This window comes from Natator depressus, chromosome 3 (assembly GCF_965152275.1).
Source record: "Natator depressus isolate rNatDep1 chromosome 3, rNatDep2.hap1, whole genome shotgun sequence".
NCBI lineage: Eukaryota > Metazoa > Chordata > Testudines > Cheloniidae > Natator > Natator depressus.
The window spans coordinates 2,380,468-2,407,051 of record NC_134236.1 but is presented as its reverse complement, the minus strand read 5'-3'; the positions used below and the strand labels follow the sequence as shown (position 1 = coordinate 2,407,051).

Below are 26,584 nucleotides of genomic sequence, written 5' to 3'. Positions count from 1 at the left end.
ATCCTACTGTACAAATGAAGTAACCGGAAGCTTTGCCATTATCTTCAATAGACACTGGATCATACAGTAGATTAACAAAGTATCCGTGTATGGCCTGATAACGTGGGCTATAGGATACAGACTTCTTAAAGCCCTTTTGGACACTTTTCAGGGTTACCTGAGGTGTCCAGAGTGAATCACTACCAGCTGCTTACAGTGGGAGGAAGACCTATCTGTGCCACCTGGGGAGACTCTCCCCAGCCACTGACTGCTGGCAACACAAATAGTCCACAAGCTCTGCTCTTTCCCTCTGCAGCCTAGCAAATTATACACTCCACTTTGTTACACTCAAGTGCCCAGTCCCTTATCTTCTGGACACCTGCAGTGTACACCAGTGTGCTGTCTCTGTGGAAGCAGTGCACCTCAGTTCTCTGGTTTCACCTCAGTACAACACTCTCCTGTGCACAAGGCTTTTGGACAAGTCGATGGTAAAACCGAATGGAAGTTTATTTAACCGATCTTAAGATCGAGATTAAAATAAAAGCAAGCTTAAGGGTTTGGAAACATAAGGTTACAAGTAAAAGAAAAACCTAAAAGACACTCTATAGCTTATACTTTTTCCTATCCAATTGTTAGCTGCTACAGCACTTGTCCGCTCCAGAAAGCTGGGATCCATCTTTTACGAGAGATGCCCCTGCTCGCAGAATGCCTCCTCTGTAATGGATCACAACTTGCGTTCTTCTGTCATCTCTTATACAGTTACAGACTAATGCCTCTTACCCAAGAGGTCCCCTAATCAGAGTCTTTTAGATCCCCTAATCAGAGTCTTTTAGGTCCCCTAATCAGAGGCTGGATCAATGGATGTTAATTGTTCTCAATGTTGATTGAGTGAGCCCTGAGACCCGCCCCAAATCAGGTGACAAGTTTCACTTTAACAGTTTTGAAACCCAATATAAAAAAATGTTACATAACTCTAAAATTGTTTCCTATACAAATATCACTCAATAACCATGACAATCAGCTATTTCTTAGCTTTTGGCAAAGATCACAAACAACAGCCTTAGGTGAAATATTGAAAAGATGGTCAGACATGGGTAATATACGTGCCTGGGTATGTATGGGCATGTTTGTGTCACACCTTTTAAAACAAATTCTTGATCTCTCTCCCTGTTTAGCAAACCTTACAAAATATGACAGGAACAAAGAAGGGAGGCTGGCATCATTGTGGGAATAAAGGTGTTTGATCTTATATTTCCATATTTTCAAACTATTTTGGGTTTCTTTAAAGTTTAAACTTTAGTTCAGAATTTACTGAGCTTTTAATCCTAGAATCATAGGGCAGGAAGGAATCTTGAGAGCTTATCAAGTCCAGCCCCCTGCAGTGAGGCAGGACCAAGTCAACCTAGACCATCCCTGGACAGATGTTTCTCCAACCTATTCTGAAAAACCTTCAGTGATGGTGTAAGAGGGAGCTTGGAGGACTAGTCGGCCTAGTGGTTGGAGTACTTGATTTCCTGCCCCCTGCTTCTGTGGTCGAGGTGCCTCAGTCCTGAAGGCAGGGGAGTAGGGGGATCCAGGCCCTTCCATTCCACCTGGTCCCAGCCCAGGGCCCTGTGTAAGTTAACCCCTGAGTAGGGGACCTCCCAGCGGGGAGTCCACATCTGCTGCACTAGGCTACTTCCTACTGTTTCCCCTTCAGGGCATGGCCCCTCTAATCCAAGTTCCTTTGGTGGCTTGTCTCTAGTAGTGCCCTTTCGTGGACCCTGGGTGGCGTCCTGCTGCAGTCACAGGTTCCTCCAGGTGTGGAAGCCATAAGTTTGGTGGGATCAGAACCCCACATGGGCTCTGTGCTTTCGCCACCCAGATTCCTCTTAGGCTGGGTGGTCCTAGACCTCTTTGTCTCCTTTGCCAGGAAGAGGGAGCTTGGCTCCTGGTGGCTGCCTCAACTGGCCGGGTAGTGCTCCTTCCCTCAGGAAGGGAAGCAGCGAGCTCCTGCCTTTTCGCCAGTCAGCCTCAAACTGAGCCAGGCTCTCTCCTTTTCTCTCCCTTCCAGGCCTGGTATGGGCTGCAGGTATAAGGGGGGCGGGGCTAGCTGGGCCCAAAGGCTCTCTTTAACCCCTTCCATGCTGGTGGACGTTTTTTCTGCTTCACCACAGATGGGGATTCCACAACCTCCCTTGGAACTCTATTCCAGAATTTAACTACTCTTATAGTTAGAAAGTTTTTCCTAATATTTAACCTCAATCTCCCTTGCTAAAGGTTAAGCTCATTACTTCTTATCCTACCTTCAGTGGACATGGAGAGCAATTGATCACAGTCCTCTTTATAACAGCCTTTAATATATTTGAAGACTGTTATCTGGTCCCGCCTCAATTTTCTTTTTTCAAGATTAAATATGCCCAGTTTTTTTAAGCTTTCCTCATAGGTCAGGTTTTCTAAACCTTTTATTATTTTTGTTGCGCTCCTCTGGACTCTCTCAAATTTGTCTGCGTTGTTCCTAATGGATGGCCCCAAAACTGGGGACGCAACTCCAGCTGAGGCCTCCACATTGCAAAGAAAAGCAGGACAATTACTTCCTGTGTCTTACATATGACACTCCTGTTAATACACCCCAGAATAATATTAACCGTTTTTGCAACTGCATCACATTGTTGGCTCATGTTCAATTTGTGATCCAGTATAACCCCCAGATCCTTTTCAGCAGTACTATCACTTAGCCAGTTGTTCTCCATTTTGTAGTTGTGCATTTGATTTTTCCTTTCTATCCCAAGCACTTTGTATTTGGCTTTATTGTATTTCATCAGGTTGCTTTCAGACCAGTGTACCAATTTGTCAAGGTCCTTTTGAATTCTAATAATGTACTCCAAAGTGCGAGCAACCCCTCTGAACTTGATGTCATCCACAAATTTTATAAGCATACTCACCAGTATCGTTATCCAAATCATTAATGAAAATATTGAGTAATATCAGACCAAGGATTGACCCCTGCAAGACTTCCCTAGATACAGTTTGATAGCAAACCATTGATAACTACTCTTTGAGTACAATCTTTCAAACAGTTGTGCACTTATAGTAATAAGAAAAGGAGTACTTGTGGCACCTTAGAGACTAACCAATTTATTTGAGCATGAGCTTTCGTGAGCTACAGCTCACTTCATCGGATTCACCGATGTATCCGATGAAGTGAGCTGTAGCTCACGAAAGCTCATGCTCAAATAAATTGGTTAGTCTCTAAGGTGCCACAAGTACTCCTTTTCTTTTTGCGAATACAGACTAACAGGGCTGTTACTCTGAAACTTATAATAATGTGATCTAGACTACATTTTCTTAGTTTGCTTATGAAAATGTCATGAGGGACTGCGTGTCAAAAGCCTTATGAAAATAAAGATATATCACACCTGCTGCTTTCCCCTCTATCCACTAAGCCAGTAGCACTGTCAAAGAAGGAAATTGGGTTAGTTTGGCATGATTTGTTCTTGACAAATCCATGCTGGTTATTACTTATCACCCAATTATCCTCTAATACTTACAAATTGATTGAATAATTTATTCCAGTATCCTTCAGGTATTGAAGTTACGCTCACTAATCTGTAATTCCCCAGGTCTTCTTTGTTCTCCTCTTAAAAGACAGATACTATGTTCTCCCTTCTCCTGCCCTCTGGAACCTCACCTGTCCTCCATGAGTTCTTGAAGATAATTGCTAGCGGTTCTGTGATTGTTTACACTAGTTCCTTAAGTACCTTAAGATGTTGACCTGAATACATTTAACTTACCTAAATATTTTTTAACCTGTTCTTTCCCTATTTTTCGCTTGCTTTTCTTCCCCCTGCTTGTTAATATTAATTGTGTTGCATATCTAGTCATCATTAAACTTTTTAGGGAAGACTGAAGCCAAATAGGCATTAAACACATTAGCCTTCTTGATATCATCAGTATTAGCTCTCCTTCCCCACTAAGTGGAGAACCTATCCTTCCCTTTGTCTTTCTCAAGCTCCTAATGTATTTAAAGAACCTCTTTTTATTGCCTTTATGTCCCTTGCCAGGTATAACTCATTTTGTGCCTTAGCCTTCCTGATTTTGTTCCTACATCCTTGCACTATTATTTTGTACTCCTCCTTAGCAGTTTGTCCATGTATCCACTTACTGTAGAGACTTTTTTGATTTTCGGGTTACTAAAGAGCTCCTGATGGAGCCATGCTGGCCTCTTACAATTCATTCCTATCTTTCCTTTGCCTCAGAATAGTTGGCAATTGTGTATTGAATATTGTTTCTTTGAGAAACTGCCAGCTATCCTGAACTCTTTTATCCCTTTTATTTTCTTTCTGTTGGACCTTAGACGTTCTCTGAGTTTAACGTCTACTTTTTTGAAGTCCATTGTCCTTATTCTGTTGCTTTCACTCCTTCCTGTCTTTAGAATCATGAAATCTATTATTTCATGATCATTTTCACCCAAATTACCTTTCATCTTCAGATTTGCAACCAAATTTTCCTTGTTAGTCAGAATCAACTCTAAAATGGCTGTCCCCCTGGTTACTTCCTCCACTTTCTGGAACAAAAAGTTGTTCCCAACACAATTAAAGATCTTACTGGAAATTTTCTGGTTTGCCATATTACTTTTCCAAGAGACGTCTGGGTAGTTAAAATCCCCCACTACTACCAGGTCTTGTGTTGTGGATATTTCTGTTGTTTGTTCTATAAATCTCTCACCCACTTCTTCCTCTGGTTTGCTAGTGTATAGTAGACCCTTACTGTGATGTAGGAAGGAGGCAGTGGTGCATAGGAAACTCTGTGCAAGCCCGGGACCCAGTATGAGGCTGTTTCTCCCTCTGGATCCCTGGGCTCTAGGAGGGTAGGGTCTGTGAGTGTCTTGGCCGAGGGGGTGCAACTGGGCTCTGGAGGTGAGAGGGTGTGAGTGTCTGGGCCGGGGGGACCACAGCTGGCCTCTGGGGAGGAGGGGATGTGAGTATCTGGGGTGGGGGGGGGCTGCAGCTGGCCTCTGGGGGATAGGGGAATATGTGTGTCTGGGCCAGAGGGGGCCCACAGCTGGGCTCTGTGGGTAGGAGGAGTGAGTGTCTGGGCTGCTGGAGGGCACAGCTGGGTTTTGGTGGGGGGAAAGGGATGTGAGTGTCTGGCCCCCCGGCTAGGCTCTGTGGGAGGAAGGGTCAGAGAAGCAGGAACTAAGTTGTCCTAGCGGTTTCTTTAACACTCTATTCCTGGGGAAATTTTTGTGTGTGTCTGTATTGTTAGATATACTTGCTGACAGGCATTTTGACATAAATTATGAAAATAATTGAAACTGGCGCGATTATATAGTGTTGTTTTGACAAATAAAATTTGCGGAATTTTAAAATATTGTATGCAGAATTTTTAATTTTTTGGTGCAGAATTTTTAATTTTTCGGGGCAGAATTCCCCAGGAGTAGCGTATGTATGCTTGATGTATAATGAAACACTTCCTCCTTTTTTCCCAGCCTGTCCTTCCTGAACAAGCTATTACCCTCTACCAACATTCCAGTCATGAGATTTATCCCACCAAGTCTTTGTGATGCCAGTAAAGTCATAATCTAAATTATGTACTAATACTTCCAGTTCTTCCTGTTCCCCTACTCCTTGCATTTGTGTACAGACATCTAAGATGCTCAGCAGATTCCCCCACTGTTTCCCTCTTGTTGCTCCTGTTTTACCCTATTGTAATTTTCCATGTCTCCCCCAACACCTAGCGCTCTGTCAAGGTTGCCCATTTTATGTTTACTTGTGAGCTTTTGTCACCTGCCCCTTTGAACCTAATTAACTGTCTTGTACCTCCTCATCTTTGTCACTCCCGGACCTGCCCGCCCCTCCCCAATCCACTGTTCCCTCCTACTTGATTCTCATTTTTGTTATCTCATCTCTATCCCCTGCTTTCCTTGTTTCGGTCTTCCCTATCCCTGATTCCTTGACCTCCTGTTCTATCTGCAAAACAATGCTCTTCATAAACATTCTCAATACTATGCTTTCCCTGACTCTGCCTCACTGGCAAGCAGCACAGTTGTTTTCAATGGTTTATCTTTCCTTTCCTCACTAACCCACCTGCATTCTGACTCCATGGTCTCAGGGCTGTACTTTCAAAATGCCTGTGATATATGCTGTTAACTCAAACACTTGAAAATCCTGCCCCCACACACCTTCTTTTCACTTCACCTTCTACATGCTAGGTTCTTTTCCTCCCACTAATCAGTCTGATCATCTGCGCTGGAACCCTGATTCTGCCCTACATGTACTGTTCCCATGTTGCTGACCACTTCTGAGAAAATTCAGGGACTAAACTGAATTTGTAGTTAGTGTGTTGGACTAGATGACCTCCTGAGGTCCTTCCAACCCTGATATTCTATGATTGATTCTATAACTTCCTCCTTTATAAATGTGACTTTGTTCCTTCTGTTCTTCTTCGAGTGCTGTCCCTGTGGTGCTTCACTTCAGGTGGCGGTGCGTCCCAGTGCCGTTGATCAGAGATTTTTGCTAGCAGCTTCTGGTCGGGGCGCACGTGCGCAGTAGCTGTCTCGCGGCACTGCTGATGCCTCTTCTGGCATGCGCATGCCCGACCCCCCCGAGTTCCTTCTCAACTGTCCTCGGCTTGAGACGGGTCCGTTAGCAGTGTCCCTACGAACTATAGAAAAATATAGTTTTAGATTGTTAAATTAGTTTAATTAACTCTAGTTAGTATTAGATTAACATAGCAGTAATATCATAGTTAGTTTAAAAAAAATCATTTTTTCCCTTTAATTTCATCCCCAACTCCCAAAGAGGGACGCTTTAAAAATGCCTGGATCCCCAGCTTTTAAAAGGTGTGCGTCTTGTAATGATGCCATGCCAGTCACTTTGTGTCTGCTGCCTCGGGGAATCACACATTCCTCAGAGGTGCACTCACTGCAACAGCCTAAAGGCAAGGGCCAGGAGAGATAGGGATCTCTGTCTGAAATTAATCTTGACAGAGACAAGCTCTTTTCCGCAAAAACTGATGAAGTCCTTCACTCAGTGAAGGACTCAAGAGCAACATTACTGACCCTAGGGATATACACACCACCTAACAGGAGACAAAGGTACCAGCCCTACAACAAGAGCAGAGACAATATGTCTCAAAGCCAGCAGAGACCGTACGATGCACGGGGCCAAAGAAACTGAACACAGAGACGTCGACAGAATCAATCATAGAACGCGACGTTCCCAACAACCACTAAATAAGCTGCAATTTTGAAGCGTTGATCGAGGGTCTGCACGACCTCCCCATAACACCAGTGTCAACGACCAATACCCAAATCTTTGGGCTCTGACTCAGACCATATTACAGCAACTGGGCCTCCATCACCTTGGACCAGTGGGTCTTAGAGATCGTTCAAACAGGCTAAACCATCCCCTTTACATCATTCCCGCCTACCCATCCACCTTCCCCATCCCTCTTTAGGGATTCTTTCCACGAGCACCTGTTGAGACAAGAGGTACATCACCTTCTACAAATAGGTGCAGTGGAACTGGTTCAGTCACAACACAGAAGGAAGAGATTCTATTCCCATTACTTCCTGACCCAAAAGAAAAATGGGAATAGAATCCATCTCACAGACGCTTCCTAAAGTTCACAGTAGGACAAGAACATTTCCAATACAGAGTGCTACCATTCGGCCTCTCAACTGCACTGAGAGTGTTCATCAAAACACTTGCGGTAGTAGCGGCTGACTTACGCAGAAGTGGGATACTGATATTCCCTTACTTAGATGACTGCCTACTCAAAGACACCACAAAGACAGAAACAGAAGGAAGCATTCAAATAACCACCTCTCTCTTTCACTCCCTGAGACTTCAAATCAATGAAAAGAAATCCACCCTAGCTCCAGTGCAGCAACTAGAGTTCATTGGAGCTCACCTGGACTCCCTCACGGCCAGAGCATCACTTCCAAGGCTATGTTTCACCACTATGACCTCCCTTATATCAGTGATCTCACAGTCCATGGGTACATGTGCAAATATACCTACAACTATTGGGACGTATGGCTGCTACCACATTCGTTGTAAAACACTCCAGGCTACACATGCGGTGCCTTCAGAGATAGCTGAATGCAGTATACAGCCCACAAAGACACAGTCTAAACAAGAGAATCACACCCACCAGAGAGGTGATACAATCACTATGCTGGTGGAGAAACCCAACGAACGTTTGTTCTGGTGTACCATTCCAGCGAGAGCCACCATTTGTTCAGATCACGACAGATGCCTCCCTGTTTGGATGAGGGTTCACCTGAAGCAACATACAACCCAGGGCAAATGGTTCCGTGCGGAAACACATCTACACATAAACCTGCTAGAACTATGTGCGGTCCGCAATGCATGCTGCCACTTCCTTCCTTCCTCTCATAAGAGACCGAATGATACGGATCCTAACAGACTACATCGCATGTATGTTCTATATCAACCGCCAGGGTGGGGCATGATCCCACTCTGTATGTGTGGAAGCTCTAAAGCTATGGAACTGGTGCATAAGGCACAACATCACTCTCACAGCATCATACCTACCGGGCTGCTTGAATATCATGGCGGACACTCAAAGCAGACAGTTCTCCCAAGAACACGAATAGAAACCGAATGACAAAATAACACATCATATTTTCCAAGATGGGGATCTCTGTTGATAGATCTGTTTGCGACACGAGCAAACAAGAAATGCCCAAAGTTCTGCTCACTTGCAGGACAGGGAGTACAATCACTGGGAGAGGTATTCCTTATCAAATGGAACACCCCTCTCCTATATGCCCTCCCATCAATTCCTCTGATCTCCGGAGTCATACACAAGACATGAACCGACAGAGCCAAGCTAATTCTTATAGTGTCAACATGGCCCAGTCAAACTTGGTTCCCTTACCTGTCCCGCATGGCACTATGCAAGCCGTTCACTCTCCCCATCCTACACAATCTCCTCTTACAGGACAACGATCAAATCCTCCATCCAGTTCCGGGCAAACTCCACCTGAAGGCATGGCTCCATCCTGAGGAATTAACCTGTTCTGACCAAGTAAAACAAGTACTGATTAATAGCAGGAAACATACCACATGCTCTACTTACCTCCAAAAATGGAAAAGGTTTTCCCTCTGGTACCAAACCAAACAAATATCTGCACAACAGGCCCCACTTCTGATCATCCTGGATTACCTACTATCCTTAAAAAAACTTTGGACTGGCTACGAACTCGATTAAAGTTATCCTCATGGCCATAACGGCCTTCCACCAACAGGTGGATGGGACATCAGTATTCACCCATCCCGTTACTAGGAGGTTCATAACGGGGTTACAGAACATGCACCCGGATATCCGTGAACCCACACCATCATGGGATTTAAACTTAGTGCTCAAATGTCTAACCAGAAAACCATTCAAACCCTTAGCACTGTGTTATTTACTTCATTTATTTATGAAAGTGGCACTCTTGATAGCCATCACATTGACACGAAGAGTGAGTGAGATGGGGAGACTCATGGCTCACCCCCCATACACAATATTCTATAAGGACAAAGTGACTCTGGAGATGGACCCAAAATTCATGACCAAAATATAGTCCTCATTCTACCTAAACCAGCTGATTCACTTACTTACATTCCATCCAAAACCACACAGCAACCCCCAAGAGGCGGTGTTACATACATTAGATGTCCACCACGCCCTGGCCTTTTATCTGGACAGAATGAAGGACTTTCGTAAATCTCCCAGACTATTTGTATCAATGAAAGAAAGATCTAAAGGTGCGGCTATATCCACGCAAAGACTATCTAAGTGGATAAAACTGCATCCAATTGTGCTACTCCCTATGTAACATAGCAGCCCCAATGTGCACCAGAACACACTCAACGAGCTGTAGCAACTTCCATAGCATTCCTTCACAACGTACCCATCATAGAGATATGCAGAGCAGCCACTTGGACATCTGAACACACATTTGCTAACCATTATGCCATTATGCTCAGCTCGAGCACAGTCACAAGGGTAGGCTTCACGGTCCTAGCCGCAACTACGGACTCAACTCTGAAGTCCCTTCCACCCTCATGAGGGCATTGCTGTACATTCACCTGAAGTGGAGCACCCACAGGGACAGCACTCGAAGAAGAAGAGAAGGTTACTCACCTTGTGCAGTAACTGAGGTTCTTCGAGATGGGTGTCCCAGTGGGTGCTCCAGTACCCACGCTCCTCCCCTCTACTTTGGAGTAAGAACTTAATGCTCCACGATAGAGAAGAAACTGAGGGGGTTGGGGTGTGCGTGTGCCAGAAGAGGTGCCAGTGGCGCCTCAAGACAGCTACTGTACACGTGCACCCCGACCAGACAGTGCTAGCAAATATCTCCGATCGACGGCGCTGAGACCTGAAGTGGAGCACCCACAGGGACACGCATCTTGAAGAACCTCAGTTACTGCACAAGGTGAGTAACCTTCTCTGCTGTCAAATACTGTATCTTGCCTAAGCAGCTTACTTTTCCACTCTGGTTGACTGATATGCCCACAACTCTTCTGCTCCCTGCCATCCCTCTTAGCCCAAAATCTTACTAAGATTGACACCATCTGGTGTGAGCCCTCCTTCTTTCATCCGCACTTCCTTTCTTTTCCTTTTTCCTTTCCCTTTCCTGATCTCCATTTAGGCTTTATTCCTCCCCTTCTGATCATTCCTAATCTCTTCCTCATCTGGTTTCTTTTGTCTCACATTCAGTTATATTCCACTGTCTCCTCCACAATAAAATAGTCTCCCCACTCTTGCTTCACTGTCTACTCTCTCTTCTGTCCCCTCCTTTTCAAACCTGGACTCCTTCAATGTCTGGTCTACTCTTGGTGCCTTTATTTCCTCATTATAAACTGTGTCCTTGATATGTTCAAACTGGGGAGTGAGTTTGATTGAAATTATATGGCTTTTGGACATCTAGCGAAAAGCCTTTTTGACTTAACTGAGTTACACCTGTTCAAAAAAATATGTCACAAAGTATAATTTATACAATTGTAAGTGGCCGTGTCATTGCATATGCCTGTGTAAGTGCTTTTTAAATTCTTTGGATTCTTTTGCCTTCCTCTGTCGCATGGGGCATGGGTCACTTGCTGGAGGATTCTCTGCTCCTTGAAGTCTTTAAACCACGATTTGAGGACTTCAATAGCTCAGACATAGGTGAGAGGTTTTTCGCAGGAGTGGGTGGGTGAGATTCTGTGGCCTGCATTGTGCAGGATGTCAGACTAGATGATCATAATGGTCCCTTCTGACCTTAGTATCTATGAATCTATAAGGTGTGTATGAAAACCTCATTACATTCAACTGGGAATATGCATTTGGGATGAGGCTCATATGCTGCTATTAATGTGCACTTTTAATGCAAAAAAGTGTACATTGCATTAGACACGGGATGGTGTTTCCCTTACTGAATTTGCATCTTACGCAGATGAAGTAATAGTCTACTGTTTTCTAGAACACAGGTTCTCAACCTTTTTCTTTCTGAGGCCCCCCCAACATGCTATAAAACCGCCACGGCCCACCTGGGCCACAACACCTGTTTTTCTGCATAGAAAAGCCCGGCCGGTACTGGGGGAAGCAGGGCAGTTACCTGGGCTCCATGCTAAGTTGCTTGGTCTTTGGCTTCATCCCTGCCTGGCAGGGCTCGGGCTCAGGTTTGGGCTTTCAGCCTTAGGCCCCAGAGAGTCTAACACCAGTTCTGCTTCGCAGACCCCCTGAAAACCTGCTCGCAGACCCCTGGTTGAAAACTACTAGTCTAGAAAATACTTTAGTCATGGAATTTTTGTTTTACCATAACTTTTTTTAAAACGTAGGAAATTCCATACAAAAATCTTTCTTAAAAATTATTAAGGTTTCAAAGTTGAAGGACATCAGTTGATGTTTCTTGATACATAAGAAAGGCAATGGTCCATCTAGCCAAGTATCCTGTCTTCCAACAGTGCCCAGTGCCAAATGCTTCAGAGGGAATGAACAGAACAGGACAATTTTGAGTGATCCACCCCGCATCATCCAATCCCATCTTCTGGCAAGTGGAGATTTAGGGCACCCGGAGCATGGGGTTGCATCCCCGACTGTCTTGGCTAATAGCTATTGATGGACCTATCCTCCATAATTTGCCTAATTCTTTTTTGAACCCAGTTATGCTTTTGGCCTTTACAACATCCCCTGGCAACGAGTTCCACAGGTTGACTGTGCGTTGTGTGAAGGAGGTAGGTTTTTTGTGTTTTTGTTTTAAACCTGCTGCCTATTAATTATATTGAGTGATCTGTAGTTCTAGTGTTATGTAAAGGGGTAAATAACACTTCCTTATTCTCAAACCGCACAGCAGTCATGATTTTACAAACCTCTCTCCTATCCCCCCTTACTCGTCTCTTGTCTAAGCTGAACAGTCCCAGTCTTTTTAACCTCTCCTTGCATAGAAGGATCATTTTCGTTGTCCTTCTCTGCACCTTTTCCATTTGTAATATATCTTGTTTGAGATAGGGTGACCAGAGCCGCATGTACTATTCAACGCATGAGTGTATCGTGGAGGTATATAGAGGCATTATGATATTTTCTGTTTTATTATCAATCCCTTTCCTCGTGGTTCCCAATGTTCTTTTAGTTTTTCTGACTGCTGCTGCATATTGAGCAGATGTTTTCAGAGAACTATCCATGATGACTCCAAGATATTTTTCTTGATTAGTAACAGCAAATTTAGACCCCATCATTTTGTATGTATAGTTGGGATTATTTTTTCCAGTGTGTATAACTTTGAACTTCTCAACATTGATTTTCATCTGCCATCTTGTCACCCAGTTAATGCAATCCTTTTGTAACTCTTTGCCATCTGCTTTGGGTTTAACTATCTTGAGTAATTTAGTATCGTCCGCCAATTTTGCTACCTCACTATTCACTCTTTTTTGCAGATTGTCTATGAATGTGTTGAACAACACTGGTGTCAGCAGGGTCCCCCAGGGATCTGTACTATTTATCTCTCTCCATTGTGAAAACTGACCATTTACTCCTACCCTTTGTTTTCCTATCTTTTAACAAGTTACTGATTCATGAAAGGACCTTCCCACTTATCCCATGATTGCTTAGTTTGTTTAAGAGCCTTTAGTGAGAGACCTTGTCAAAGGCTTTCTGAAAGTCCAAGTATAATATATCAACTGGATCACACTTGTCCACGTTTGCTGACACCCTCAAAGAATTCTAATAGGTTGGTGAATCATGAGTTCCCTTTACAAAAGCTGTGTTGTCTCTTCCCCAGCATATCATGTTCATCTGTGTCAGATAATTCTGTTTTTTATTATTGTTTCAACCAGCTTGCCTGGTAGTGAATTTAGGCTTTACTGGCCTGTAATTGCCAGGTTTGCCTTGAGAGCCTTTTTTAAAAATCAGCTTTACATTAGCTACCCCCTAGTTATCTGGTTCAGAGGCTGATTTGAGCGATAGGTTATATATTATGGTATGTTGAAGTTAGATTTTCAGTGATATTGAAGTTAGGTTTTCAAATCCTCATTCTATGCCACTTCGGAAGGTAAATTTCAAACACAACTTGGCCCAAAATGAATCATGGTTCCACAGGACTTCTCTCTCTCATTATCTGAGTGCCATCCAACCTATGTACTGAATAAGACAGAAGTAGTCTTGTAGAAATGGTTATATATCACATCAAAAACAAAATGTTGAAAGAATGTTAAGGTTATAAAATCAAGCACGCAAAAGTTGATAAATTCCAAAATTAATGTTGTCCTTGCAACTTTATTTGGCTCCTTTGTGCATTTACATTATGATGCAGACTTCAATTACATGATCACATACTGTTTCTTCCACAGGACCCCTGCCTCCATCAGTGAACATGGGTAGTTGTTCAATATTACTTTTTTTCCTTCTCATTCAGTGGGTGGCCATAGGCCTCATATGATATACACCAGTGGTGGGTAACCTGCAGCCCATGAGCCGCACATGGCCCATCAGGGTAATCCACTGGCAGGCCGTGAGACAGTTTGTTTACATTGACCGTCCGCAGGCATGGCCGCCCGCAGCTCCCAGTGGCCGCAGTTCGCCGTTCCCAGCCGATAGGAGCTGCGGGAAGTGGCGCGGGCCACAGGGACATGCTGGCCGCTGCTTCCCGCAGTTCCCATTAGCTGGGAATGGCGAACTATGGCCACTGGGAGCTGCGAACAGTCAGTGTAAACAAGCTGTCTCATAACCCGCCTGCGGATTACCCTGACGGGCTGCAGGTTGCCCACCACTGATGTATACCCTCCAAACCCAGTACTCAGTACAAAATTATTAATTTCCTGATGAGTGTTTCCATGGAGCTCTCACTGTAGCATCTGAATGCTTCAGAAATTCATGAATTTACAAGTAGAACCTCAGAGTTATGAGCACCAGAGTTACGAACTGACCAGTCAACCACATACCTCATTTGGAATTGGAAATTCGCAATCAGGCAGCAGCAGAGACAAAAAAGAAAAGGCAAATACTGTACAGTGGTGTGTTAAACATAAACTACTAAAAATAATAAAGGGAAAGTAAAAAATTTTTTTGACAAGGTAAGGAAACTGTTTCTGTGCTTTTTTCGTTTAAATTAAGATGGTTAAAAGTAGCATTTTTCTTCTGCATAGTAAAGTTTCAAAGGTATATTAAGTCAGTGTTCAGAAAGAACAACCGTAATGTTTTGTTCAGAGTTACGAATATTTCAGAGTTATGAACAACCTCTATTCCCGAGGTGTTCATAACTCTGAAGTTTTACTGTATCTTCACAACACACATAACCTTAATACTGGCTTTTCCTAATTTTTGAGTGCTTAACTTTGTAAATATAATGCTCTTAGGGCTTGTCTACACGGCAAGATACTGAGTGCCAAGCCGGAGTGTGAATCTGTAGTGCAGCACTTTGCCCTGCTGTAAGGTCCTCTGTTGTAGAAACTGCTTTAGTGCAGTGAAAGTCTCAAGAGTGTGACTTAGTGTAATACTACTTGAAAGTGTAGTATACTAATTCACACCCTGGGATTTTCAGTGCCCTTTAGCAGGTCCATGCAGTAAGTTAGTGTGTGGCAAGCTAGTGTGCTGTAGATTTGCACCCTGGTGTGCCATGCTCTGAGTTGCTGTGTAGTCAAACCCTAAGTGTGGTTCTATGAGCTGTTTGTCCACATATATCCTATTTCTGATGCACGTGTGCCTCATAATGCAGATTCACATCAGATTCTTTTGGCCTGCAGTGTCTGTTGAGCTATATGTTCATCCTGAATGCCCTTGTGACCCCACAACTGAGGGAATAAAGGGCAGAGTGGGCCCAACTGTCCCTCAGTTCTTTCATCAGTTCAGAATCCAGATCATATAGGACTCTGCAGTACTGGGGAAGGAGCATGGGTTTTGAAATACATGTGGACAATGTACCTTAGAGACCCACAGTTACTATAGGATAAGTAAAAAGAAAAGGAGGACTTGTGGCACCTTAGAGACTAACAAATTATTTGAGCATAAGCTTTCGTGAGCTACTTCAAGTGAGCTGTAGCTCACAAAAGCTTATGCTCAAATAAATTTGTTAGTCTCTAAGGTCTACAAGTCCTCCTTTTCTTTTTGCGAATACAGACTAACACGGCTGCTACTCTGAAACCTATAGGATAAGTAACTGTTTTCCCTCAGTCACTGGTACTTGTTACAGGTGATATGGGCTCTCATAGCTTAATTGTGAGCCTCTGTTTTTGGAGTCGTTCAAGACCAAGTGTCTCAGACTAACCTCTGTTGTAGGTTAGTGTGCCCAGAGTTGAATGGAAAGCTGCTAGCACAGGTTGGCACTTGGTCTGGATGAAGAGTAGACTTTTGAACTTTCTTAGTACGTTAAGATTTAATAGGTTTTTTCCACTGCATGGAGTGGAATACAATGTTTTGGGTTTATTTCAATTTTAAAATATCAAAATATCAGTACATGCGATATAACAATAGTTACATTTACAATTGCAAAATATCTTGTAGCAGCATAAAAAAATTAAAATACCAGCTGATATGAAACAGAAGCTTTTTTTATTTGGAAAGTAAGATTATGAGGCCTCAACTGGAGTATTGTGTCCTGTTCTGGGCACCACATTTCAGGAAAGATGTGGACAAATTGGAGGATATCCAGAGAAGAGCAACAAAAATGATTAAAGATCTAGAAAGCATGACCTATGAGGGAAGATTGAAAAAAATGGGTTTGTTTCATCTGGAGAAGAAAAGACTGAGAGAGGACATAACAGTTTTCAAGTATGTAAAAGGTTACAAGGAGAAGGGAGAAATTTTTTTTCTTCTTAACCTCTGAAGCTAGGACTAGAAGCAATCCACTTAAATTGCAGCAAGGGCAGTTTAGGTTGGACATTAGGAAAATCTTCCTAACTCTCAGAGTGGTTAAGCACTGGAATAAATTGCCCATTGGAGTTTTTTAAGAGCAGGTTAGACAAACACTTGTAAGGAATGGTCTAGCTAATACTTAGTCCTACCATGAGTGCAGGAGACTGGACTAGATAACCTCTCGAGGTCCCTTCCAGTCCTATGATTCTATGTGGTACATTTTAGTTTGGTCATTAATGAATGGAAGTTGTGGCCTTGCTAGTGTATCTATGTTATTTATCGGTGTAGGTAATTAATCTTTAGTTATTTTTAATAGGAGAGTTATATAAAGGAATGTGTGATGGGTTTCAGATTTTGAGTTTTGTGTGGAATACTGGGAATATTATAATAATGGCTGTCAAATTGTAAGTACATTATGTGACAGGGTCGGGTCAGATGGCTACAGGAGAGTGATCTTATTGGGATCCAGGAAGTGGGCGGGCAAAGCCCGCCCACTGCTAAAGGATCTCCCCCCAACCTAAGGGGGGGGTCCACAAGACCTGGAAAACCAAATAATTATGGGGGACAACTAATGAACAACAGGGTACAGGAGAGTGATAGAAGGCAGAGATATTAACCCTAGGTTAAGTAGGTCCCTTTCCCCTGGGTAAGGTAACAGGGAAGTTTCCAGAACAATCAGGAACTTTCTGGAAACAATTAAGGCAGACAGGCTGATTAGAACACCTGCAGCCAATCAAGAAGCTGCTAGAATCAATTAAGACAGGCAGGCTAATCAGGGCACCTGGGTTTTAAAAAGGAGCTCACTTCAGTTTGTGGTGTGCATGCGAGGAGCTGGGAGCAAGAGGCGCAAGAAGATGAGAGTGAGAAGGCGTACTACTGGAAGACTGAGAAGTACAAGCAGCATCAGACATCAGGAGGAAGGTCCTGTGGTGAGAATAAAGAAGGTGTTGGGAGGAGGCCATGGAGAAGTAGCCCAGGGAGTTGTAGTTGTCACGCAGCTGTTACAGGAACCACTGTAGACAGCTGCAATCCACAGGGCCCTGGGCTGGAACCTGGAGTAGAGGGTGGGCCTGGGTTCCCCCCATCCCTCCAACTCCCTACTTGATACGGGAGGAGTTGAACTGGACTGTAGGTTCCACCCGAGGGGAAGGTCTCTGGCCTGTTCCCCAATTCACTAGGTGGATCAGCAGAGATTGCTGGGATTGTTCTTCTTCTTTTCCCCGTGCTGTCCAGTGATGAGGCTAACTGAGTGAATGGCAGATTTGAGCCACGAAAGTGGCCAAACTGAGGGCTGCCGTGAACCTCTGAGGCGAGCAAATCCACCAATAAGCGCAGGACCCACCAAGGCAGAGGAGGAACTCTGTCACAATATTTATAACGTTAGGACAGCTTAAAGTTTTTTTTTTTTAATGTAACTTTTTGGTCTTATGTAGAGTATTCTTGATTGTTTTTCTGTTTTTTAAAAAAGCATAGCTACAGATCTAATTCAGTGTTAATTAACTTTTGCCTGGCTATTGAGTATTAAAATTATTTCTAAGAAGTTTAGAATTTGTATTTGTAGTATCTTTAAAAATATTAAACATATGATATATAATTTCTCCCCATCAAAGCCAACAGCTGCTTCCCTCTCCTTCCCTCCCACAGTCACAAGGGCTCTCTCATTATCTTCCACCCATAACATCACCCAAAACACAAACATCCTCCATCTCTGTCCTAGCTTATCTCAATTGTAACCCTTGCATGCCACTTTTTTCGTTCTCTTTGCATCCCATCCCTGGCATCTCTCTACTATATTGAAACACCTGATCACCACCTGCATCTTCCTTTGCTTGCTGAAGCAGATATACGGCGTTGGTCTCTCCCATCTCTTGCTCCTACCTTCCTGTATACCTGAAAATTCATCCTGCCCCTACACATCTCCTTATACCAGCATTACATCAGTACTCAAATAAAAGTGCAAAATTTGAACCATACCAGATAATTCCTGGGTTACTTCCTGCCCAGACCACCATTCCCAAATATTCCCTACTTTCATTCAGTTTATCCTTTAGATAGCCCTCTGGTGAAGTTTGTTCATTCCAAGCAATGTACTCTTTAGAACCTGCCAACAGAGCCTCTCACAGACCATGACTTTGGCTTTGTCTTCACTAGGGAGAAAGGTGTGTTCTTAACTCAAGTTAGCTAGCATGAGAGAATATCCTAGTGAAGACCAGGCAGTTTGTACTTTTCACATGAGTTAGCAGGTCAAGATAAATCCTAGGCTCCTGTATAGTCTGCTGAAATTACAAACTCAACCTGCTGAAATTACAAACTTCCCTGGGCTTCACTAGGATTGTACCTCATGCTCGCTAACTTGAGTTAAAAACACACCTTTTTTCCTAGTGAAGATGCACCTTGTTGGGTTATGAGGTCCTATTCCCCTTCTCTGTCCTCCAAAATGTCTGTGAGGTAAAATGGGATTAGATTTCCCGCATACCTACCTGCAACTCAGTGGTTATGCGAATTTCAGCCTCAAGGCAATTCTCTTCACTCCATCACATCCCACTATTTCCCTACCTTACTTTTTGGTTTTACTGGCTCCTCTACTGACTGGATCTTTAAGTGGAGCATCAGTGCCAAACTGTGTTTGGGTTACTAAGTTTTGCTTGTTTAAATGTTGTGGTTTTCAATTTAATTTTTTGTCCTGATAGTATTTTACCAGCTTCCTCAAAGGATTTTTGATACAGTTTAGGCCTCAACATCTGCTTTGTAAAAAGGTAATGTTGACTATGCCTCCTGTCATGAATCTACAGGTGGTTCAATACCCCAGCCTTCCTGTGGTCCCTTTCAGAGCATCAGTATTCACCAGACCTTAGGTTTAGCTTTATACAAAGGCGAGCCATGCATCCCCATTACTCAGAGACTGGACCGCCAAGCTATAGTATCACCGGTTCTCACTGTGTGCTCTACAGTGAGTGCAAATGAGTTCAGACTCCTGTTAGACTTTACCCCTCCAAGAAGTAGTGCAACGAATAAGTATTTGCAGTGATGCAAGGCAGGCTTTTCAAAACAAACCAGCATTTATTAGTACTTCTGGGGGAATTCTGCACCAGAAATTTAAAAATTCTGTAAATTTTATTTGTCAAAATAACATTATATAATCATGACCATTTTAATTATTTTGGTAATTTATTTCAAAATACCTGTCAGCAAGTATGTCTAACAATACAAACACACACAAAAATTCCCCCAAGAAGTAGAGAATTAAAGAAACCCCTAGGACAACCCAGTTCCTGCTTCTCTGCCCCTTCCTTCCTCAGAGCCCAGATGCGGGGCCAGGCACGCACACCCCTTCCACACCCACCCCACCCCGAGCCCAGCAATGCCCACCCACACAGACCACCTCTCACCTCCTCCCACCTAGAGCCCAGCTGTGGGGCCTCCCCGGCCCAGATACTCTCATCCCCTCTCCTCCAGAGCTCAGTTGTGCCCTCCTCACCTCTGGACCAGACAGTCACGGACCCTGTCCTCCTAGATCCCAGGGATCCTGAGGGAGAAACAGCCTGATGCTGGGTCCGGGCTTGCACAGATTTTCCTGTGTGCTGCCGCCTCCTTCCTTCAGGGCCTGCTGGGAATTGCAGGTCCTGGAAACCCTGCAGTTCCCTCCCTCTTCCCCCAGCAGTGTCTTTTATTTGCAAGCTGGGCTCTGCAGGGTCCATCATTCCCTAGTGGCAGCCAGCATCTTTGTAGCCCATTTCTGTGGGGAGAAAAAAGGAAATTCTGTGCATCCAACACTAATTTCTGCAAAATTCTTTATTGTGCAGTGGCACAGAATCCCCCCCGGCATATATTAGTCAGCTGACATACAGTATTTAAGAGCCCAGGTTAGAATGGTAAAGCAAAGCTTAATTCATGAGCAACTTCCCTTACTTTCCATGGTTTGATGAAGCTGGTCTTAGTCTCTGTTCCTTTCTGACCCTGTTGTGTGTCTGTCTGTCAGCAACAGCAAACTTAAAACCCAGTTTCTTCACACTAGTCCCAGCTGCTGGGGATTTTCCTCTTTGCTTTCCTGACAGAGAGTTGGAGGAAATAACTTATTCTTGGCTGGCAGTCATTAGGAATTAATGTCCAGTTGTTAGGTCTTCTGTTGTTTCTTTTGGGCACTCCATTCATATGTGGATAGTAGAGCTGGTTGGAAATTTCCAGCTAAACTTAACTACATCAGAAAAATGCAGATGGGGTAGAACAAAATATTTCACCTAATTTATTACAGATTACCCTCACTGGTCAGAATTCATGCCTTATTTCCTGTCTGAATTTGTCTAGCTTCAACTTCCTGCCATTGGACCTTATGTACCTTTGTCTCCTAGACTGAAGAGCCTATTATCAAATATTTGTTCCCCATGTAGATACTTATAGGCTGTGATCAAGTCACCCCTTAATCTTCTCTTTGTTAAATTAAATAGACTGAGCTCCTCAAGCGTATCACTATAAGCCATATTTTGTAATCCTTTAATTATTCTTGTGGTTCTTCTCTGAACCCTCCCCAGTTTATCAGCATCCGATTTGAAATGTGAACACCAGAACTGGGATATAATATTCCAGCAGTGGTCACACTAGTGCCAAATACAGAAGTAAAATATCTGACGCTGTCAATTAATCGCAGTTAATTCAAGTGGTTAACTCAAAACAAATTAACTCAAAATTAATAGTGATTAATTGCTGTTTTAATCGCACTCTCAAACAATAATAAAATACCAATTTAAATTTATTCTAAATATTTTTGGATCTTTTTCTACATTATCAAATATATTGATTTCAGTTACAACACAGAATACAAAGTGTACAGTGGTCACTTTATATTCTTTTTATTACAAATAGTTGCAATGCAAAAAAAATAAAAGAAATAATATTTTTCAATTCACCTCATACAAGTACTGTAGTGCAATTTCTTTATTGTGAAAGTGCAACTTATAAATGTAGATTTTTTTGTGTGTTACATAACTGCGCTAAAAAGCAAAACAATATAAAACTTTAGCGCCTATACGTCCACTCAGTCCTACTTCTTGTTGAGCTAATCGCTAAGACAAATAAGTTTGTTTACATTTATGGGAGATAATACTGCCTGCTTCTTATTTACAATGTCACCTGAAAGTGAGAACAGGCATTCACAGGGCACTTTTGTAGCTGGCGTTGCAAGCTGTTTACATGCCAGATATGCTAAATATTCCCAAGCCCCTTCATGCTTCGGCCACCATTTCAGAGGACATGCTTCCATGCTGATGACGCTCGTTAAAAATAATGTGTTAATTAAATTTGTGACAGAACTACTTGGGGGAGAATTGTATGTCTCCTGCTCTGTGTTTTTTGTCCACATTCTGCCATATATTTCATGTTATGGCAGTCTCGGATGACGATTCAGCATGTTGTTCAATTTAAGAAAACTTTCATTGCAGATTTGAAAAAATGCAAAGAAGATACAAATGTGAGATTTCTAAAGATAAATATAGTACTCGGCCGAAGGTTTAAGAATCTGTAATGCCTTCCAAAATATGAGAGGGATGAGGTGTGGAACATGCTGTCAGAAGTGTTAAGAGCAACACTCAGATGCAGAAACTACAGAACCTGAACCACCAAAAAAGTAAATCAACTTTCTGTTGGTGGCATCTGACTCAGATGATGAAAATGAATGTGCATCAGTCTGCACTTCTTTGGATCGTTATCAGGCAGAACCTGTCATCAGCATGGAAGCATGTCCTCTAGAATGCTGGTCGAAGCATGAAGAGGCGGACAAATGTTTAGCATATCTGGCAGGTAAATATGTTGCAATGCCGGCTACAACGGTGCCATATGAATACTTGTTCTCACTTTCAGGTGACATTGCAAATAAGAAGTGGGCAGCATTTATCTCCCGTAAATGTAAACAAACTTGTTTGTCTTAGCGATTGGCTGAACAAGAAGTAGGACTGAGTGGACGTGTAGGCGCTAAAGTTTTATATTGTTTTGTTTTTGAGCGCAGTTATGTAACAAAAAATAATTTTACATTTGTAAGTTGCAGTTTCACAATAAAGAGATTGTAGTACAGTACCTGTATGAGGTGAATTGAAAAATACTATTTCTTTTGTGTATCTTTTTTACAGCGCAAATATTTGTAATAAAAAATATATATAGTGAGCATTGTACATTTTGTATTCTGTGTGGTCATTGAAATCAATATATCTGAAAATGTAGAAAACATCCAAAATATTTGTAATAAATAGTATCTATTATTGTTAGCGCGATTAAAACTGCAATGAATCACAATTCATTTTTTTAATCCTTTGACAACCCTAAAAATAACCTTTCTACTCATACTCAAGATCCCCCTGTTTATGCATCCAAGGATCAAATTAGCCTTTTTGGCCACAGTGGTGCAGTGAGAGCTCAGATTCAGGTGATTATCTACCATGATCCACAAATCTTTTTCAGAGCCTTCCCTGAAGGCAGCTGGGAAGCTGAAAAATTCTGTTTTAAGTTCTCCTGAAACAATTTTCCTTAAAATCCCTTTCCTTGAAAATGTTCACATTTTTGATATTCCTCCCTGCTCCGGGATGAAACTTTTTTTGTTAAAATGCAAAAAATTTTGTAGAAAGGGGTTTATTTCCCCCTTGTCAGCCAGCTCTGTGCAATTCTTGATTGTTTATTGTTACCAATCTTAACATGCTTATGTGCCTGGACTTAGAGAAAGAGGGGTTAACTCCTTCACACCCAGTGGGTATGAATACAAAGCGAATAGGTTAATTGAGTCATAGATATTGTTACTAAAAATATCAGTACTGTTCCTACATTCTCCATGTCAGATGTCGCGCTGCGTGCATGTGTTCTTTCTGCATGCTGCAGCGACTCTGGCCAGATAGCCTATACAGCAGGCTCCAATCGAACTGCCCAATAAGACCACAAGACCCGTTTTAATAGTGAAGGAAATCGGTCAGGTTTATTGCTGACAAAGAATGGCCTTGGTTTCCCAGATCAATTTCAGCTTAATAAGTTGCAGGACTTTCCATTACCCCGTAAGGACGAAGGGTTAAAATGAGGTATCCCATCATTTATAGACTGAGACAAACAATCAGGGATAAACAACTTACGTATCACCTTACATGTTTCATGACATGTTTGTTACCTCCCCTTGTACTTTCCTCCTGATTAGACAAAGCATCTCTGTTAGAATCATAGAAGATTAGGGTTGGAAGAGACCTCAGGAGATCATCTAGTCCAATCCCCTGCTCAAAGCAGAACCAACTCCAACTAAATCATCCCAGCCAGGACTTTGTCAAGCTGGGCCTTATAAACCGCTAAGGATGGAGATTCCACCACTTCCCTAGGTAACCCATTCCAGGGCTTCCCCACCCTCCTAGTGAAATAGTTTTTCCTAATATCCAACCTAGACCTCCCCCATTGCAACTTGAGACCATTGCTCCTTGTTCTGTCATCTGCGACTGCTGAGAACAGCCAAGATCCATCCTCTTTGGAACCCCCCTTCAGGTAGTTGAAGGCTGCTATCAGATCCCTCCCCCACTCTTCTCTTTTGCACACTAAATAAGCCCAGTTCCCTCAGCCTCTCCTCATGTGCCCCAGCCTCCTAATAATTTTCGTTGCCCTCCACTGGACTCTCTTCCAATTTGTCCACATCCTTTCTGTAGTGGGAGCCCAAAACTGGACACAATACTCCAGATGTAGCCTCACCAGTGCCGAATAGAGGGGAATAATCACTTCCCCGATCTGCTGGTAATGCTCCTACTAATGCAGCCCAATATGCCATTAGCCTTCTTGGCAACAAGGGCACACTGTTGACTCATATCCAACTTCTCATCCACTGTAATCCCAGGTCCTTTTCTGCAGAACTGCTGCTTAGCCAGTCGGTCCCCAGCCTGTAGCAGTGCCTGGGATTCTTCCATTCTAAGTGCAGAACTCTGCACTTGTCCTTGTTGAACCTCATCTGATTTCTTTTGGCCCAGTCCTCCAATTTGTCTAGGTCACTCTGGACCCTATCCCTACCCTCCAGCATATCTACCTCCCCCCCAGCTTAGTGTCTTCCGCGAACTTGCTGAGGGTGCAATCCATCCCATCATCGAGATCATTAATGAAGTTGTTGAACAAAATTGGCCCCAGGGCCGACCCCTGGGGCACTCTACTTGATACCAGTTGCCAACTAGACATTGAGCCGTTGATCACTACCCATTGAGCATGACAATCTAGCTAGCTTTCTATCCACCTTATAGTCCATTCATCCAATCCATACTTCTTTAACTTGCTGGCAAGAATACTGTGGGAGACCGTATCAAAAGCTTTGCTAAAGTCAAGGTATATCACGTCCACCGCTTTTCCCATATCCACAGAGCCAGTTATCTCATCATAGAAGGCAATCAGGTTGGTCAGGCATGACGTGCCCTTGGTGAATCCATGTTGACTGTTCCTAATCACCTTCCTCTCCTCCAAGTCATAGAATCATATCAGGGTTGGAAGGGTCCTCAGGAGGTCATCTAGTCCAACCCCCTGCTCAAAGCAGGACCAGTCCCCAACTAAATCATCCCAGCCAGGGCTTTGTCAAGCCTGATCTTAAAAAAGAGCTTCAAAATGGATTCCTTGAGGACCTGCTCCATGATTTTTCCAGGGACTGAGGTGAGGCTGACCGGTCTGTAGTTCCCCGGATTCTCCTTCTTCCCTTTTTTAAAACTGGGTACTATATTTGCCTTTTTCCAGTCATCCGGGACCTCCCCCCATCACCACAAGTTTTCAAAGATAATGGCCAATGGCTCTGCCAATTCATCACTTTTGTTAAACTATCTTATCGTGTGCGCGGTTGGGGTGTTCTTGTGCTGGCCTGCTGGAATGTGTTTACATATTCAGTATGTTTTAGCAATGCTAGCAATACTGGTGCTGAGTTCATGTTCTGCACGCTGACTTGCAGGCAAGCATCTCCTTTTGACAGGGCCTGATCATTCCTCATAGCATAATTTTTGCTGACTTTGGTTCAGGCCTCAGGCCTTTCACCAGGCCCATGCTTCAGGCTCTCTCTTTCTACTACACTCCACACATCCCAAATTCACCTGTCTTGCCTTCAACATATTAGGCTTTGAGATTTTTAGTACATTGGAAAAATATATTGTATAGGAATGTGGGGAGAGAACCTGGAGGATATATAATAAATGAAGTGCATTCATGTTCAGTTTTATATTGTATCTTTGAAAGAAGTAATATAAAATGGGTGTTCCTGGTAAACAAGTAGAAATAGATTGCATAACTAAAAAAAAAAACTTTTGTGGTGGAAAGCATAATACATTTTTCAGTAAACTTATATTTACTCTAAGGTTTTACTTTATTTTGTTCTTCTTATAGATATTTTCTCCCAAATGTCAGATTCCAATGGATTGATGATATTTACAAAGTTTGATCAGTTTTTGAGAGAAGTTTTAAAACTTCCAACAGCTGTATTTGAAGGGCCTTCTTTTGGATACACAGAACATTCCGTACGGACATGTTTCCCACAACAAGTAAGAGTTAACAAAATGTGATTGTATATTGCATGTTGAAATAGTGCAGCCTTCTAAAATCCAGTGGCTTCTTCTGTTATGGTTTGTATGTACATTCTTTTTAAGATTGTGTGTCGTGTACACCAAAAAATTTTAAGAGGGTCTGAGTAAATGATAGCAGAGTGCTAGCTCCGCTGTAGTTAAGGTTGAAATCAGATTTCTGTTTAAAGCTTAGCAGTAAATGCTCTAAAATCATCATGGTTACTTGGGTTGCTTTTAAATTTGATGCATCTCTCGGGTGAGTGGGGTTCGGTTACTGATCCAAAATTGGGGCCATTTGAACAATGGGTTCACCTTCGAGTATTGGTCCTATAGGTGCTCATGTTCCTTTGATCAGAGACTTTTAGTAGCCCTGCCCATTCAGTTTGTGCATGCACCCTATCTATCCTTGTGCCCCTCATAGCAAGGGTACATAGGACAGTGTTGGGTGAACAGCCCTCAGTTCCTTTCTCAGTAGAAGGGCTGGACTCCAGTACAGCGTTTCAAACAGCAGGGGCACAGGGTATGTAGTGTAGCAGGCATCAGTCAGGTGCGAGCCTAGATGGGAGAGGGGCTGAAGTGCAAGCTGACGCAGATTTTTATTTCTGAAGAGTCAGCGTGCAGGTGCCAGAGCAATGGTCCAGACTGCTCCAGCAGTGCTATCCCGCTGGCCAAAAGACAGGCAACTGGCATCTCCATAGGGAGGTATACCCCCATAGTTTGAGAACCTCTGTGTCAGACCTATTGTTTTA

General features: G+C 43.0%; 1 protein-coding gene across 13 annotated transcripts in view; it reads left to right on the top strand.

Annotated features, from left to right (window-relative positions):
• Positions 1–26,584, top strand: part of DTNB (dystrobrevin beta) — a 383,895-nt gene that overhangs the window by 78,504 nt on the left and 278,807 nt on the right. For all 13 annotated transcript variants that reach the window (XM_074947300.1, XM_074947299.1, XM_074947308.1 and 10 more), the window contains one exon: positions 25,660–25,814. In XM_074947300.1, the coding sequence (XP_074803401.1) occupies positions 25,660–25,814 (155 nt within the window). The remainder of the gene's footprint in view (positions 1–25,659; positions 25,815–26,584) is intronic.